Below are 13966 nucleotides of genomic sequence, written 5' to 3' on the forward strand. Positions count from 1 at the left end.
GAGTACTTTCGGCACCGCGTCACACAACCCTGCCCCTATGTATGTGTATATGTATACATGTATATTGTGAGTTTTGGATTACCTTTTATCTCAACCACAGTTTGTCCGGCTTGATAAAAAAACTTTCCGACACTATTTGAACTAAAACTGGGAAACCACAAGGCACAGTTTTAGCCCCCTTCAGACGATACTGCTCTGGTTGGTCTACTGACCCGAGGCAATGACCTGGCCTATAAACTGGGGGTTGAATCTTTTGTCAGCTGGACAATTTCTTAAAACTAAATATTGGAAAGACCAAAGAGTTGGTCATTGATTTCAGAAGGAAGAGGTCTCCCCTGTGATAATTGCAGGCCAGCAGATAGAAATGGTCCAGTCATATAAATATCTTGGGGTCCATCTGGACAGTAAATTGAACTAGAAAAAGAACACTGATGCTGTATTTAAAAAGGCTCAGTCAAGACTTTTCTCCTTGAGGAAGCTTAGATCCTTTGACATAAGCAGAAAGCTTCTTCATGTGTTTTATCAGGGAGTGTTAGCTAGTGTCCTATTTCATGCTGTGCTCTGCTGGGGTGCGGCATTACTGTGGATGATAAAACACTACACTGACATCAACTCCAGGGGCGTTCATTTAGCTATTCAGTCCTCCCTTTTCATTGATGCCTCCTTGTGGTGGGTATGTGTAAAAAGTATATACATGTGGGTACGCCATGCGGGTAAGGATGTGGATGGTTGTGTATATGTAAAAGCATTTGTTGGTGTAGATGTTCATGTATGTAAAGGTTAGCATTTATACTCTCTATAAGCTAAACTATTTATACTAACACTACTGTTTTGATTATCTACTATTCATTTTCTTATGTTTATTTATTTAAATGTCAAGGATTGCCCTTGCCGTTGAAAATGCAAAATAAAAAGTAAAAAAAAGAAAGGAGTGTCTGTTCTACAACATGTGTTAATGAAAGAGGGGACCAAAGCCTTAAAAACGGTTTTCCTTTTTTATTTTGCTCTATTTTATGTTGTAAGTTCTAATTCGACACATTAGGTTGATGTTTCTGAGTACAAACTCAGAACAGCAAGACTTGAGGAAGTACAATGATGTCAAGAAAGTCAAACTACAAAGTGCAAGATTAAGTAAGTACTGCTAAAAAGGTACAAAAATGTAAAAGGGGTGCGGGTAAAGAAGGATATATGGCGTGTCGGTAGTGATGGGACAAATGAACTGAGGCATTGAGGCTTGTCTCGAGTAAAAGTGGGCGTGTCAAATGAAGCCGCGCTTCGAGGCCTGTATCGCTTCCGGAAAATGACGTAACCGATGACAAACGAGGCCTCGGTTTGGACAGATCACGTCATTGGTTCGTTCACCGTATCACTTCCCAATAAAACGCTTCAAACCTCGAGGCACGCTGTGGGTGTTGTAAGCGTTTATGGTGAGAAGAGTTGGAGAGAGTAAGTGAGAGTTAGAGAGAGTTGGAGACAGTTGGAGAGAGTTAGCGAGAGTTAGAGAGAGTTAGTGAGAGTTAGAGAGAGTTAGTGAGAGTTGGAGAGAGTTGGAGAGAGTTTGTCAGAATAAGAGTAGCAGTAGCAGGAGAGTAGGAGAAGTAGAAGGAGTAGTGTAGATCATTTCCCCCACTGTAGGGCCCTTGATGTGAGATATATATTTTTCTTTCCTTTTACACTGGTTTGTTTGTTTGTGTGTATGTCAGTTATTATGTTTGTAAATGTCACTCCTGAGTATATATGTGCACCTTCTGTCACTTTCTTCAGTCACATACACTCTACTTTGACTCATGTATGTAAAGACGTCACTGGGAAGCCACAGTTTGACAGCAGTGTTGTGTTACTCATTCTTAAAGATAACATGTTTAAGTGAAATATGTACAACTGTTTTGTGTATCATTAATAAAATGAGTTGAAAAAATAAACACTGGTGTTGGGGAATGATTTATTCATGTGATGGTGCATGTATATGTTAAGCGTGATTTTACTACAAAGCACTGTAGGAGCATTAACATTCCTGCCAGTTCCATTTTTGTTTGTTTTGCCACAAATTCCTTTTCACAAAGATGGAGCCAGCAAGAAAGAGGAAGTCCTCACCTGTATGGGAGTATTTTGAGTTGACTGATCATAATAAGGTTTGTATGTGTAATGATATACATAAAATAGTGAATATTGTATACTCGCTATACACTGAACTATCAGTCCTAATATGTATGACTTCCTTAAAGGTGAGGTGCTTGCTGTGTGATAAACAGCTAACATACAGCAACAACACTTCCTCCATGCTTCGCCATTACAGAGCACTGCATGAGCATGCCCAGCCTGCCAACAGGCCGGATACAAGCCAAAGTACCATCAGATATTTTTTTGCATGTTGTCAAAATCTCGTGTTCAGCTCCTACAACACACCAGCATCACTGTTAATTGATAACTGTTACAGGTTCCAGAAAAGCAATGGTGGATGAGGCTGTGGTCAACATGATCATCAAGGACTCCCAGCCGTTCTCCGTTGTGGAGGATGTGGGCTTCAGGGAGCTCATGCACCTAATGGATCCCAACTATATTCTCCCCAGTAGAAAGGTGTGTGAACAGAGCCAATGTGGTCATTTTTATGTTGGTCATCATAACAGCTCTTCTTTTCACCCTCAGGCTCTGAAAGCAATGGTGGATATAAAATATCAGGAGGCCAAGGAGAAGGCCAGAGAGCAGGTCCAGAAGGCTGTGGCTGTCAGTCTCACGTCTGACATGTGGACGTCCATCAATATGGACGCCTACCTGGCAGTGACGTGCCATTTCATTGACGATGAAGACCAGCTCTGCACTACTCTGCTTGGGGTGCAACATTTTCCAAAGGCCCATACAGCAGAAAACCTTGCAGCGGGGCATGTACAGCTCATGGAGGAGTGGGGCATCAGAGATAAGGTGAAGTGTCTTGTCACTGATGGCGCATCAAACATGAACGCTTGTGTGAGACAGCTAAATGTGAGGCATGCAATATGCATTGCTCACACAATAAACCTTATTGTTCGCAAGTCCTTCGATGATGTGGAAGGACTAAATGAATTAAGGCAGAAATGTAGGAGGTTGGTGACCCTCTTCCGCACAAGCACTACTGCGAAAGAGCGACTGGTCCAAGTGCAGGAGCAGATGGGAAGGCAGCCCTACAAAATGATAATAGAGGTAGACACGCGTTGGAACAGCACATTCCTTATGTTGCAGCGGCTGTATGAGCTAAGAGAGCCAGTGGGGGCAGCCCTGGCCTCACTGAAAACAGACATTACCCCCCTTACAGTAGCTGAGTATGACTCTGTGAACAACACTCTGAGTGTACTCGCCCCATTCCACCAAGCAACAGTTGAGGTTTCTGCTGAGAAGAGGGTATCCTCCTCAAAAGTGATACCTCTCATGAAGATGTTGCATCATGCAATAACAAACAAGATGCACACAATGAATGCATCCACCATTGCGAGGCAGCTGGGGGACAACCTTGTTCGACGTCTGAGGGACCACATGAGTTCTTTGGAGTCAGCAGGTGGCCTGACAATGCCAACTTTATTGGATCCAAGATTTAAAAAATTAGGATTCGAAAATGCAACCAGGAGACAAGAAGCAGTGAACCGGCTGAAAAATGAGTGTGCAAATGTAATAAGGCATGAAGCCTCATCTGCCCCCCCAGACCAGCTGCAAAACACTCGCGTGGCTCAATCTGGTGGCAATAGTAAGTAACCCCATCTGTATCCTTGATTATGACAGTGGTATTGTGCATGACACCCCACCCCCCTTTTTTGTTATTAGGTGAACTTTGGCGGCTGTTGGATGACGCCATTAACAGCAGCGGGAGCAGCTCAAGTGTGGTGGCAGATGCCGTGATTGAAGTGGATCGTTACTTGGCAGAGATGAATATTTCAAGGGATGAGGATCCACTCGTATATTGGCATGGACATAAAGCCATGTATCCACACCTTCACAAACTGGCAGTAACCTGGTTATGTTCGCCAGCGTCTTCAGTGCCATGTGAGAGGGTTTTTTCGAAGGCTGGAGAAGTGTTGTCTAAAAAAAGGAACCGCCTGAATCCAAAAACATTGGAAAAACTAGTGTTTTTGAATAAAAATACAAACTCTTGAAATGTTGTCATTGGTATTTTAATTAAGAACAGAGCTCCATGTCTGTGTTGTTGTCCACATACTTACACATGATCATACTATAGAAATATCCATTGTTTATTGTTTCTGCACACATAAGTAAATCATACATTTCAGCTCAAGTCGTGGTACAATGGCATTGACTGTAATTTAATTTGTCCAGCAGATGGCAGTATTCACTGTTTCATTGAGGCCTCGATGAGTGAACCTTTTGGTGAAGCAATGGGCTGGAAAGCCTCAGTGATTCACGGGGCTTCATTTGCCCATCACTAGCCACTAGCCGATTTAGTGGTTTACTCTCCTTGAAGAAGAGGTGAAGCCTCTCTTCTCTTGTTGCATGTCTCTCTGCACCGCTCCCCTCCTAGGCTTTTGTTCACCTCCCTGACGAGGAGATCAGAATCAGGTGCGTCTCTTCCCACACCTGATCTCAATGCTCTCCTGACGAGTGGGCGGAGCCTTCTGGCTGGAATGTAGATGCCTGCCACTACCCTTCCCCTCTGACCCTTACACCTGTATGAAGCTAGCCTTCTCAATTCCTGTCCTGAATTACAGAAAAGGAAAGGTGAGGCTGTGAAGAAACGTTAGTAAATCTGCAAATGTAACATTCATTCTTCAACAGCCTGTCAAAACAGTGCTTTAAACACATTGAACTTAGCTTTATTAAATGTCAGGTCTCTGTCAGGCAAAACATTTGTAATCAATGATCTCATTGTTCGGCTCAAACAACTAGACGTTCTTATTGAAGCAACACCTCCCAACTTCAGTCTCGAGTGAAACAAGAGCGCATAAGAAAGGAGGTGGAGTTGCTATTTTATTTAATGAGTCTCTTCAATGCAAGCAGATGTCTTTTGGTCATTTTACTTCCTTTGAATATGTGGCTCTCAATTCCACTCAAGTTGTATTCCTCAACATTTACAGACCACCTAAATACTGGCAAAAAATAAATACCTGCTTTTTCGATTTCTGCTTTTTAGCCCGGCGCTGAGTTGCGAAAGCCAATCGGCGTTGAGAAGCTCCGCCCGGCGCCACCGCCATCCTGCTGTCGCTGAATCAAACTGCTGCTGGTCCGCTGAAGGAGCGCTGGAAGCGGCTTCATTCGGACACTCGTCCTGGAGGAGTCGAGCTGTGTGCGACTAGGGTGGAGATAGTCTCAATCTCCCCCCTTACGGACTTTGAGGCTCCCGCGAAGTCCTTGAGCGTTTAGTTCTGTCCCATTGTCACATCGTGGAGTGCTTGAGGCTCTCTGGCAGACATTTTGAGCCCTTTATGATCCAGAATTACCCACAGTTCATAGCATTGTGACGTTAAACACACAGTTCCTAATGGAAGACTCAAGACGTGAAAAAAAAGGTAAACAAAGAGGCACGTGGGAGTTTAGCCGATAAAATGCATTTACACTACAACATTAGGATTAAAGATGGAACATGAAAACACATGAAATCAGAGGAATGCAAACAGAAAATATACATATTTATTTACATTCATCAAACATTTCGTTTTGACAAAACGAGTAAATAGACATTCAAATCAGTGAATAAAAAGTATAAAATAAATACACAATTGTACAATATTTTTTTATGTAGTCACATGATATGTTGCAGCAAAGTTCTGTCCCATTCATATTCACACCATCAAGCCCTCACACTTTCATTCTCTTATATTGTGTTTCCTGTGATTTGTCTGAACTGGTATTTTGGGGGCATTGTGTACAGTTAGCTCCAGGTCACAGTCACTAGAGTCCTTTTCCCTGCTATGTTGTTTTAATGTTCATTGTATTTACTGCTCGTACATATCACTATCTCATTAAGTGTTCCAAAATCTGATCAAAGTTAAAGTATGTAAGTATATAATAAATCTACTTGATGTACATAGGTTAAAGTACTCACTATGCAGCCAATTGGCGTCTTTGGTTTGTACATTCATGTATATTATTTTATTATGCTGTAAGACACATTTTGAAGTTGTAGCTGGCTATACCAGCTTTAAATTGCTGTTGAGCAATGCCTTGTATTACATAAATAAATGCAATAAGCCAAAACGATCAATATTTCTCTGTGAAAGTAGCATTGAAATTGTACCGAGGTAATTATGACCACAATGCTTTCTGTGTCTCTCTTATCTACATATTTAATATCATATTGAAGAGTGCAGAGTGTGCCGTGGACTGCCTTTGGTCTCCACCGTACCATCCTGTATCAGTCACAGCTGCGCTTCCTTTTTCTGACTCCACACTCCTCACATCTGACCTTGAACATCCTCGGCTGTGCTACTGTTTCACACACACACACAATAGAACACTTGTATTATCATCACACAAAAAGATTCAAGCACGCTGATTATTAATAATGAGTATCAACATGCTGAGTACATCTGGTTCTCCCTGCAGGACATACAGTACGTACACCTGCTCTTTGCTCTTGTCACGACCGACATGAGTCATTGCGGAAAAAAACTTGAAGAAGTGTGTGTTTTGCTGGTAGAGAGGAACAATGTGGGCGTGGCCCACGTGACCTGATAAACCGGTCGCTCGAGACAACCGGTTTAAATCACAAGCTAGTCTCCAGTGTGTTCTGTTGCCCCTGGAGAGTCCTGCAGGATGCACCTGTCCCTGATCGCCCTCGTCCTGCTGTCGGCCTGCGGAGGACCGGTTTGGACCGCTCCGGACTATTGCCGCGGCAAGTGCCCTCAGTTCAGAGTGATTGAGAAGAACCAGGTGGGTTCCACAGCAGTTCACTCACACACACACACACACACACACTCAGCATCGACATGCTCTTTTTCTAGAGAACGTGGAGAAAGTGTCTCATGTGTGTGTTGTCTCCAGGATTTTGAGGAGCGCTTGTACGCTCCCTCTGAATGGATCGGCACCGTGATGGGAGGATCCAGGCCCTCTGATTTAATGGCTGCTCATTTGAGACTGAAGAAAGTCGCAAGTATGTGAGGGTGAAACCAAAAGTCTCTCACTAACACATTTTGGTTTTGTAATTCAGTGTAATTCATGTGCTGTGGTTTAACGGGATATCTCTGTATTTAAATGGGTCATGGGAGAATAGCGGCTTCATGAGGTTTAAACAGAAGATAAGGTTCTACTGAACTGCCCAGCAGCAGGGAGGCGTTCCACTGCGTAGAGATGAAGGACGACAGTCCCACGCAAACGATAAAACAACAGCAAGAACAAAACAATTACTTCTTGGAAATCACGTGTGATATAATGGGAGAGGTTATTGAAGGAAGAACAAAATGGCATACAGTGGAATTTCTGGGCAGGGAAAGTCTTGTTGTGTCGTATCAGTTTATAACTCACCGAAATAGATGTGAGAATTTCAAAACGTGTAGGTGTTTGTTCTCGGGTGTTACATTTGTCTTAACTTCTATCGTATTGCCTCCAAGAAGTTTTAGAATTGTTTTTTGTTCATGTGAACATGTTTGCATTTGGTCAGATTAAATGACCATTATTAAATATTCTGTGATTTTAAACAGGTATAAGGCCAGGTGTCAAACAAACACAGGACTTTCATGCAGGAGGCCGCTGTCCGTGTCCAATGTGAAATCAAAAGAAAACGCTGAGTTTACACTTGTTACATACTGTCGTTATGCTTGTAGCATAATGCTACGTAAGGAGGTGTTTTATTCACGCTAGCTACCTTGTTGCGTTACGTTGTACCTTACATTACGTCGTTACTTACGTTACCGTGTTACACTATTATGTTCATATTTAAGTAGTTACAACGGGGCATTGTGTATGATACCAGGCTGATGTAAAACATGTTTAAAGATGTCTTTTTGGTTCCAAAATGACGACATTTAACACATTTGCTGAAATGTGGTCGGCCTTTTTAAATTTTGGCAGCTGGACTTTTTGTCTAAGTTTTGTACTAAAGACATTTTGGGAGTTTTTCCATTAAGAAATGTTACAGGTTTTGAGACTGATGATTGTTGCCTGCGTGTCACCCTGTTGCTGCTCCAGTTGACACTGACTGCTGGCCAGTGCTGATCACCAATGACCGCGATTTGACGTATTCCTGGTTTGTTTCACCTGGCACGAACCAGACTGAAACTGACTCAGTCACCCTGCGGAGCAGACCGGAAGTCACTGTCTATGTCAGGTGAACATGCCTCTTGTGTCTTTCAGTTCACTGTCATATGGGGGTTTCTTCTACCAGTCATTAAACACTTTAATTATGTATCATTGTTCCAGTTCACAAGCTACCAAACAGGAATTAAACAAACCAGATTTGACCTTTATTGGGGTTAGAATCCACACTCTTTTCGCGACTAATTTTGCAGATTTAAGTAATTGAATATGTTGGCACATTCCAGTGATATTGACATAACAGAGACAGAAGAGTTAATAGAAATGAACATGAACTGGAAGTGATCTGATTGGTTTTCTGTCTTTGCTTCCACGTGATATAAAAGGTTCTATGGTGGCACTCCGAGCATCAAGAGCGCTCAAGACAACGCACAGATTCTCTACAGCGACTTGAAGAAAGCGCAGAAACCCGGCGCTGATGCCACCGCGTACACGTGGGCGGGCTACGAGGGCTACTGGAGCCTTCCTCATCACAACGAGGTCTGGGTGGAGAAACCCCAGTGAAAGGTCCCGCAGCCCGACAGCCTTTCACACTCCAATGGTAGAAAGTCAATGGAGCGTTTTCCAGCAGCACATGTTCACAGCTCACGGCTGACAGGATCAGACGTCACAGAGCCACAGAACCGGTTTCCCAGCAGTCCTTCACTTTATAAATGACATCTTAGTTGTCTGATGGCGCTTCTTGTTCCACACATATCTGCTTCAAACTAACAATAAACAATTTGACAGCTTTATCTGTGTTTGTGGTCAATGTGCCTCCCTCTCTGGTGAGTTCACAGCCCTGTAGGAATTTACACAACTATGTCGTGGATATCTACTTCTGCCTTCCTGGTTTCACTTGTTTGTGGAAGGAGGTAAATAATATGATCTCAAACATCCAATTTGTGAATATCCTCCTGGGAACTGAGGGAAAATAGTGTCTTCCAATTTTTTTTGTGATTTCCTACCTAAAAAAAAAAAAAACACATCTTACAATTTAGACTTTTTGAAAACTATTTTAATTTTTAATTTTACAGCATGTCCACTGTAGTGGATCACAGGACCATTTCCGTGTGAAAAGACAGACAAAATAGAAGATAAGAAAACTAACAAATTATGGTGATAGAGTGATATTAAACCATAATACATTCAACTTGATTGTAAAACAACATAAGTCTTCATCTTTGAATGAATGCTGCTAAATCTTCAAATACTGTGTTGTCAATGTGTAAAGTACTGATGGACTCAGTCTGCAGGTTGTAGAGTCATCTACAGTATAGAAGCCCAGGTACACAGGTGTGAATCTGTTATGATGGGAAATAACACCATTAAATGAAAGCTAATAACAGGAATAATAATTAAACCTCACACAAATCTATTTGGATTAAATGCAATGTTGAGTCCTAAATACATTCATGTTGTCCTGGTGCCCACTATAATTGACATTCATAAAAGGACTATTATTTAAATAAACAAATAACTGAAATGCTTCAGAACTAAATATATCATTCCTGACATGTTAATAAACAAGAAGATATATAAATACCATCGTAAAAAAGACAATAATTTAGCAATATTTGACTTACCATTTGACTTTCCATAAAATGTGCTGCTGATCTTGTGTGGAAAGAAAGAGGAAGTTGTCCTGATCCCACCACTACCCATGTGGTGTCACTGGAAAGCCCAGGATGTGCTCTGAGTACATACATTACATTACATGTGCTCTTTAGAGTACATACATTACATTACATGTGCTCTGTAGAGTTCATTACTTTACATGTGCTCTGTAGAGTACATACATTACATTACATTACATGTGCTCTTTAGAGTTCATTACTTTACATGTGCTCTGTAGAGTACATACATTACATTACATTACATGTGCTCTTTAGAGTACATACATTACATTACATTACATGTGCTCTTTAGAGGACATACATTACATTACATGTGCTCTTTAGAGTACATTACATTACATGTGCTCTGTAGAGGACATACATTACATTACATGTGCTCTGTAGAGGACATACATTACATTACATTACATGTGATCTTTAGAGTACATACATTACATTACATTACATGTCCTCTGTAGAGGACATACATTACATTACATTACATGTGCTCTTTAGAGTACATACATTACATTACATTACATGTCCTCTGTAGAGGACATACATTACATTACATGTGATCTTTAGAGTACATACATTACATTACATTACATGTGCTCTTTAGAGTACATACATTACATTACATTACATGTCCTCTGTAGAGGACATACATTACATTACATGTGATCTTTAGAGTACATACATTACATTACATTACATGTGCTCTTTAGAGTACATACATTACATTACATTACATGTCCTCTGTAGAGTACATACAGTACATTACATTACATTACATGTGCTCTTTAGAGTACATACAGTATATTACATTACATGTCCTCTGTAGAGTACATACAGTACATTACATTACATTACATGTGCTCTTTAGAGTACATTACATTGCATGTCCTCTGTAGAGTACATACAGTACATTATATTACATGTGCTCTTTAGAGTACATACAGTACATTACATTACATGTGCTCTTTAGAGTACATACAGTATATTACATTACATGTGCTCTTTAGAGTACATACATTACATTACATTGCATGTCCTCTGTAGAGTACATACAGTACATTATATTACATGTGCTCTTTAGAGTACATACATTACATGTGCTCTTTAGAGTACATGCATTACATTACATTGCATGTCCTCTGTAGAGTACATACAGTACATTACATTACATGTGCTCTTTAGAGTACATACAGTATATTATATTACATGTGCTCTTTAGAGTACATACAGTATATTATATTACATGTGCTCTTTAGAGTACAGCAGGACTTGACAAGGTAACTCAAATGAGTAAAAGGAGAGATGCAAAACCAAAGTGTCCACCACAGAGGACACACATGAATGGGCTGGGACTCAGGAGGATATGTCTTTAAATCTAAGACATCTCTTGTTTTTGTTAAACTCAGAGAGAAAAACATGATGGGGCAGAAACTACCAGAATAGTTTTTCGTTATGAGGTTGATTCTTTGGAGCTTCCACACCGCGAACAAAGGCCTCCACCAACCAGGTTGTGAGGAACGGACACATTCTATAACCACACGGAGGCTCCGAAGGCTGAACCAAGACAGCAAAGTCCATCACGCCTTCCACCTTGAAGCCAGGTCCAGTGCTCCTGACCCCGCTTAGGGAGGCTGGCAGTGAGGAGGCTCTGGGCAGGAGCACTGAGGCACTGAAGACAGACAGAAGCTCCAGTAGGGCTCACTGGAGTGTGATGCCTGGTACCTCACACTAGATGGTGCTCTAGGTGTGGTTAACAAATGACACTTGGTGAATCGAACAAGCCCCGCCCCCTCCAACAAAAGAAAACATGCTGAATTTGATTTGATTACATCATCTGCTCAGTCATAGATGTGCTGTCACGTGTCATGTTGGAAAGATGTATGAAACTTTTTGGGGCAGCTTATTTTATCATTAATATGTGATGTTGCAGATAGGGAAAGTGTGTAACGAAAATTACAATTAAAAAAGATAGTGAAATGTGAAATTAGTCACAAAATGCAATCTTAAACGTTATTACAATGATCATTTTACACACATGATATGTGGGAGCACCTTGAGGTGCAGGATTATCTCCCATTCCACCTCCGGCCCCGTGTGCAGGAATGTGTCACTTGGAACAACTTAACATTAATTACATTAATAAAGGAAAGTCAGGTTCAGGCAACAAAACCACTTAGTTTGGTTTTGGGAAGAACAAATCCCTTTGTCCAGTCAGGTTGAATCACACAACAAACCTTCTCTTGAAGCCAGATGTCATCCTCTGATCTTCCTCAAGTAGTTTTCTGTGTGCGGTTTTTGTTTTGTTTCAATTCACAATGTGAACACGTGTTTAAAACTGAGAAAATGTGTAAAAACATTCAAGTGTAATTGAGAGTGCAGTTTAGTTGTACGGTACGGTTCTAATGAGGAGACATCTTTGATCCAGACCCATCTGTAGGGAACAGGAAGTGGCCTTGAGCCTTGAGCTGCTCTTCAAAGGGGGCGTGGCTTATGCATCATGGTCCTCATAGAAGAAAGAATATGACAGTGACATGTCAATCTTTATACGAGCATTAGCATAAGATCACATCTCCTCTGGTCAGCAAACAATTCTCCTCCTCTGCTCCACACCACCTCTCCCTCTCTCTCTTTCTCTCCCTCTCTCTCTCTCTCCCTCTCTCTCTCTCTCTCCCTCAGTATCTCTCTCTCTCCCTCTCCCTCTCTCTCTCTCTCCCTCCCTCTCCCTCTCTTTCTCTCTCTCTTTCTCTCCCTCTCTCTCTCTCTCCCTCCCTCTCTCATCTCTCCCTCCCTCCATATCTATCTCCTCTCGCTCTCCCTCTCTCTCCCTCTTTCTAGCTCTCTCCCTCTCTCTCCCTCTCTCTAGCTCTCTCCCTCTCTCTCTCCTTCAGTATCTCTCCCTCTATCTGTCTCTCTCCCTCCGTATCTCTCTCATCTCTCTCTCTCCTCTCTCTCTAGCTCTCTCCCTCTCTCTCTCTTTCCCTCTCTCTGTCTCTCCCTCAGTATCTCTCTCTCCCCCTCCCTCTCTCTTCCCCTCTCTCTCTCTCTTTCCCTCTCTCTCTCTCTCTGTCTCTCCCTCCGTATCTCTCATCTCTCCCTTTCTCTCTCTAGCTCTCTCTGCCTCAGTATCTCTCTCTCATCTCCCTCTCCCTCTCTCTCTCTCTCTCTCTCTCTCTCTCCCCAGCAGTAACCATCTCTCCATCAGTCACCACAGCAACTGTTTCTAGTGGGAATCCGGTCCCAGTGCTGCAGGTATGTAATCACAGGTTTATGGAGCGCTGCAGTGAAGGTAGAGGAGTGTGACTATGATTTATACTTAATAAGGACGTACTCACCATCTACTAGCAACCCTCCACGGACGAAAAGGAACACTTTTAGAATCTGATATAATTGATCATATCTTTGAGAAAGCTAACATGCATCCATAAAGAAATCACTCATACATTGAGGCAATATATGATTTAAAAAAGCAACATAGCCCACAGGGACAAAAGGATGGGGAATGAAATGTCCATGCAGGTGCGAGTCTCTAAACAAGTAAAAAGGGCGAGAGATGTGTGTACATGTGGATTTGGATGACGTCCAAGCAGACCCGTGGATCTTTACTTTATATCTGACAGTTGTTCCTTTCTGCTTATCTGAAAATTGACATGGATAGTTTTGTGTTGTTGGTCAAATTTGAGGACAAATGAAAAACTGTTCTGGTTTTTTCTCACAACACAAAACACAGAATAAAAAAAACAGCGGAAAGCACGGTCATCTTATCAGAGGAAGAATGTGACATTGGAAGACCAAAACATGCATTTGTCAAATATGATACACGTCGGCTTTCCCTGCGAGACTGAAGCATCTATTGAATCAGATTTATGAGGATGGTAGGATCAATGATATCAAAGGAAGCACTTATATCAAGTAAGACTAAAACAGAACTGCAATGGGTAGTTTACTGAAATAAGGAATTTAGAACCTCCAGTTCTGCCAAGTGAAGCCAATGCGAAAGTGTCTTAAAACCTGGATTCTCTCTCCTGGCCAGCAGGGGGCGACTTCTCTGGTTGTATAGAAGTATATGCTTCATGTGTTAAAGCTGCATTCTCTCTGCTGACCACCAGGGGGTGACTCCTCTG

The 13966-nt window shown here is 41.8% G+C and overlaps 1 protein-coding gene across 1 annotated transcript; it reads left to right on the top strand.

Annotated features, from left to right (window-relative positions):
* The first annotated feature begins 6723 nt into the window (after nt 1-6723).
* Nucleotides 6724-8958, top strand: LOC306747228 (uncharacterized protein). The gene is made up of 4 exons (XM_079230259.1): nt 6724-6852; nt 6964-7072; nt 8107-8245; nt 8559-8958. Exons 1-4 carry the CDS (start codon nt 6736-6738, stop codon nt 8734-8736), a joined length of 543 nt encoding a protein of 180 aa, XP_079086385.1. The 5' UTR covers nt 6724-6735; the 3' UTR covers nt 8737-8958.
* The last annotated feature ends 5008 nt before the right edge of the window (nt 8959-13966 follow it).

Source organism: Taurulus bubalis, assembly GCF_910589615.1.
Source record: "Taurulus bubalis genome assembly, chromosome: 14".
NCBI classification, from domain to species: Eukaryota; Metazoa; Chordata; class Actinopteri; order Perciformes; family Cottidae; genus Taurulus; species Taurulus bubalis.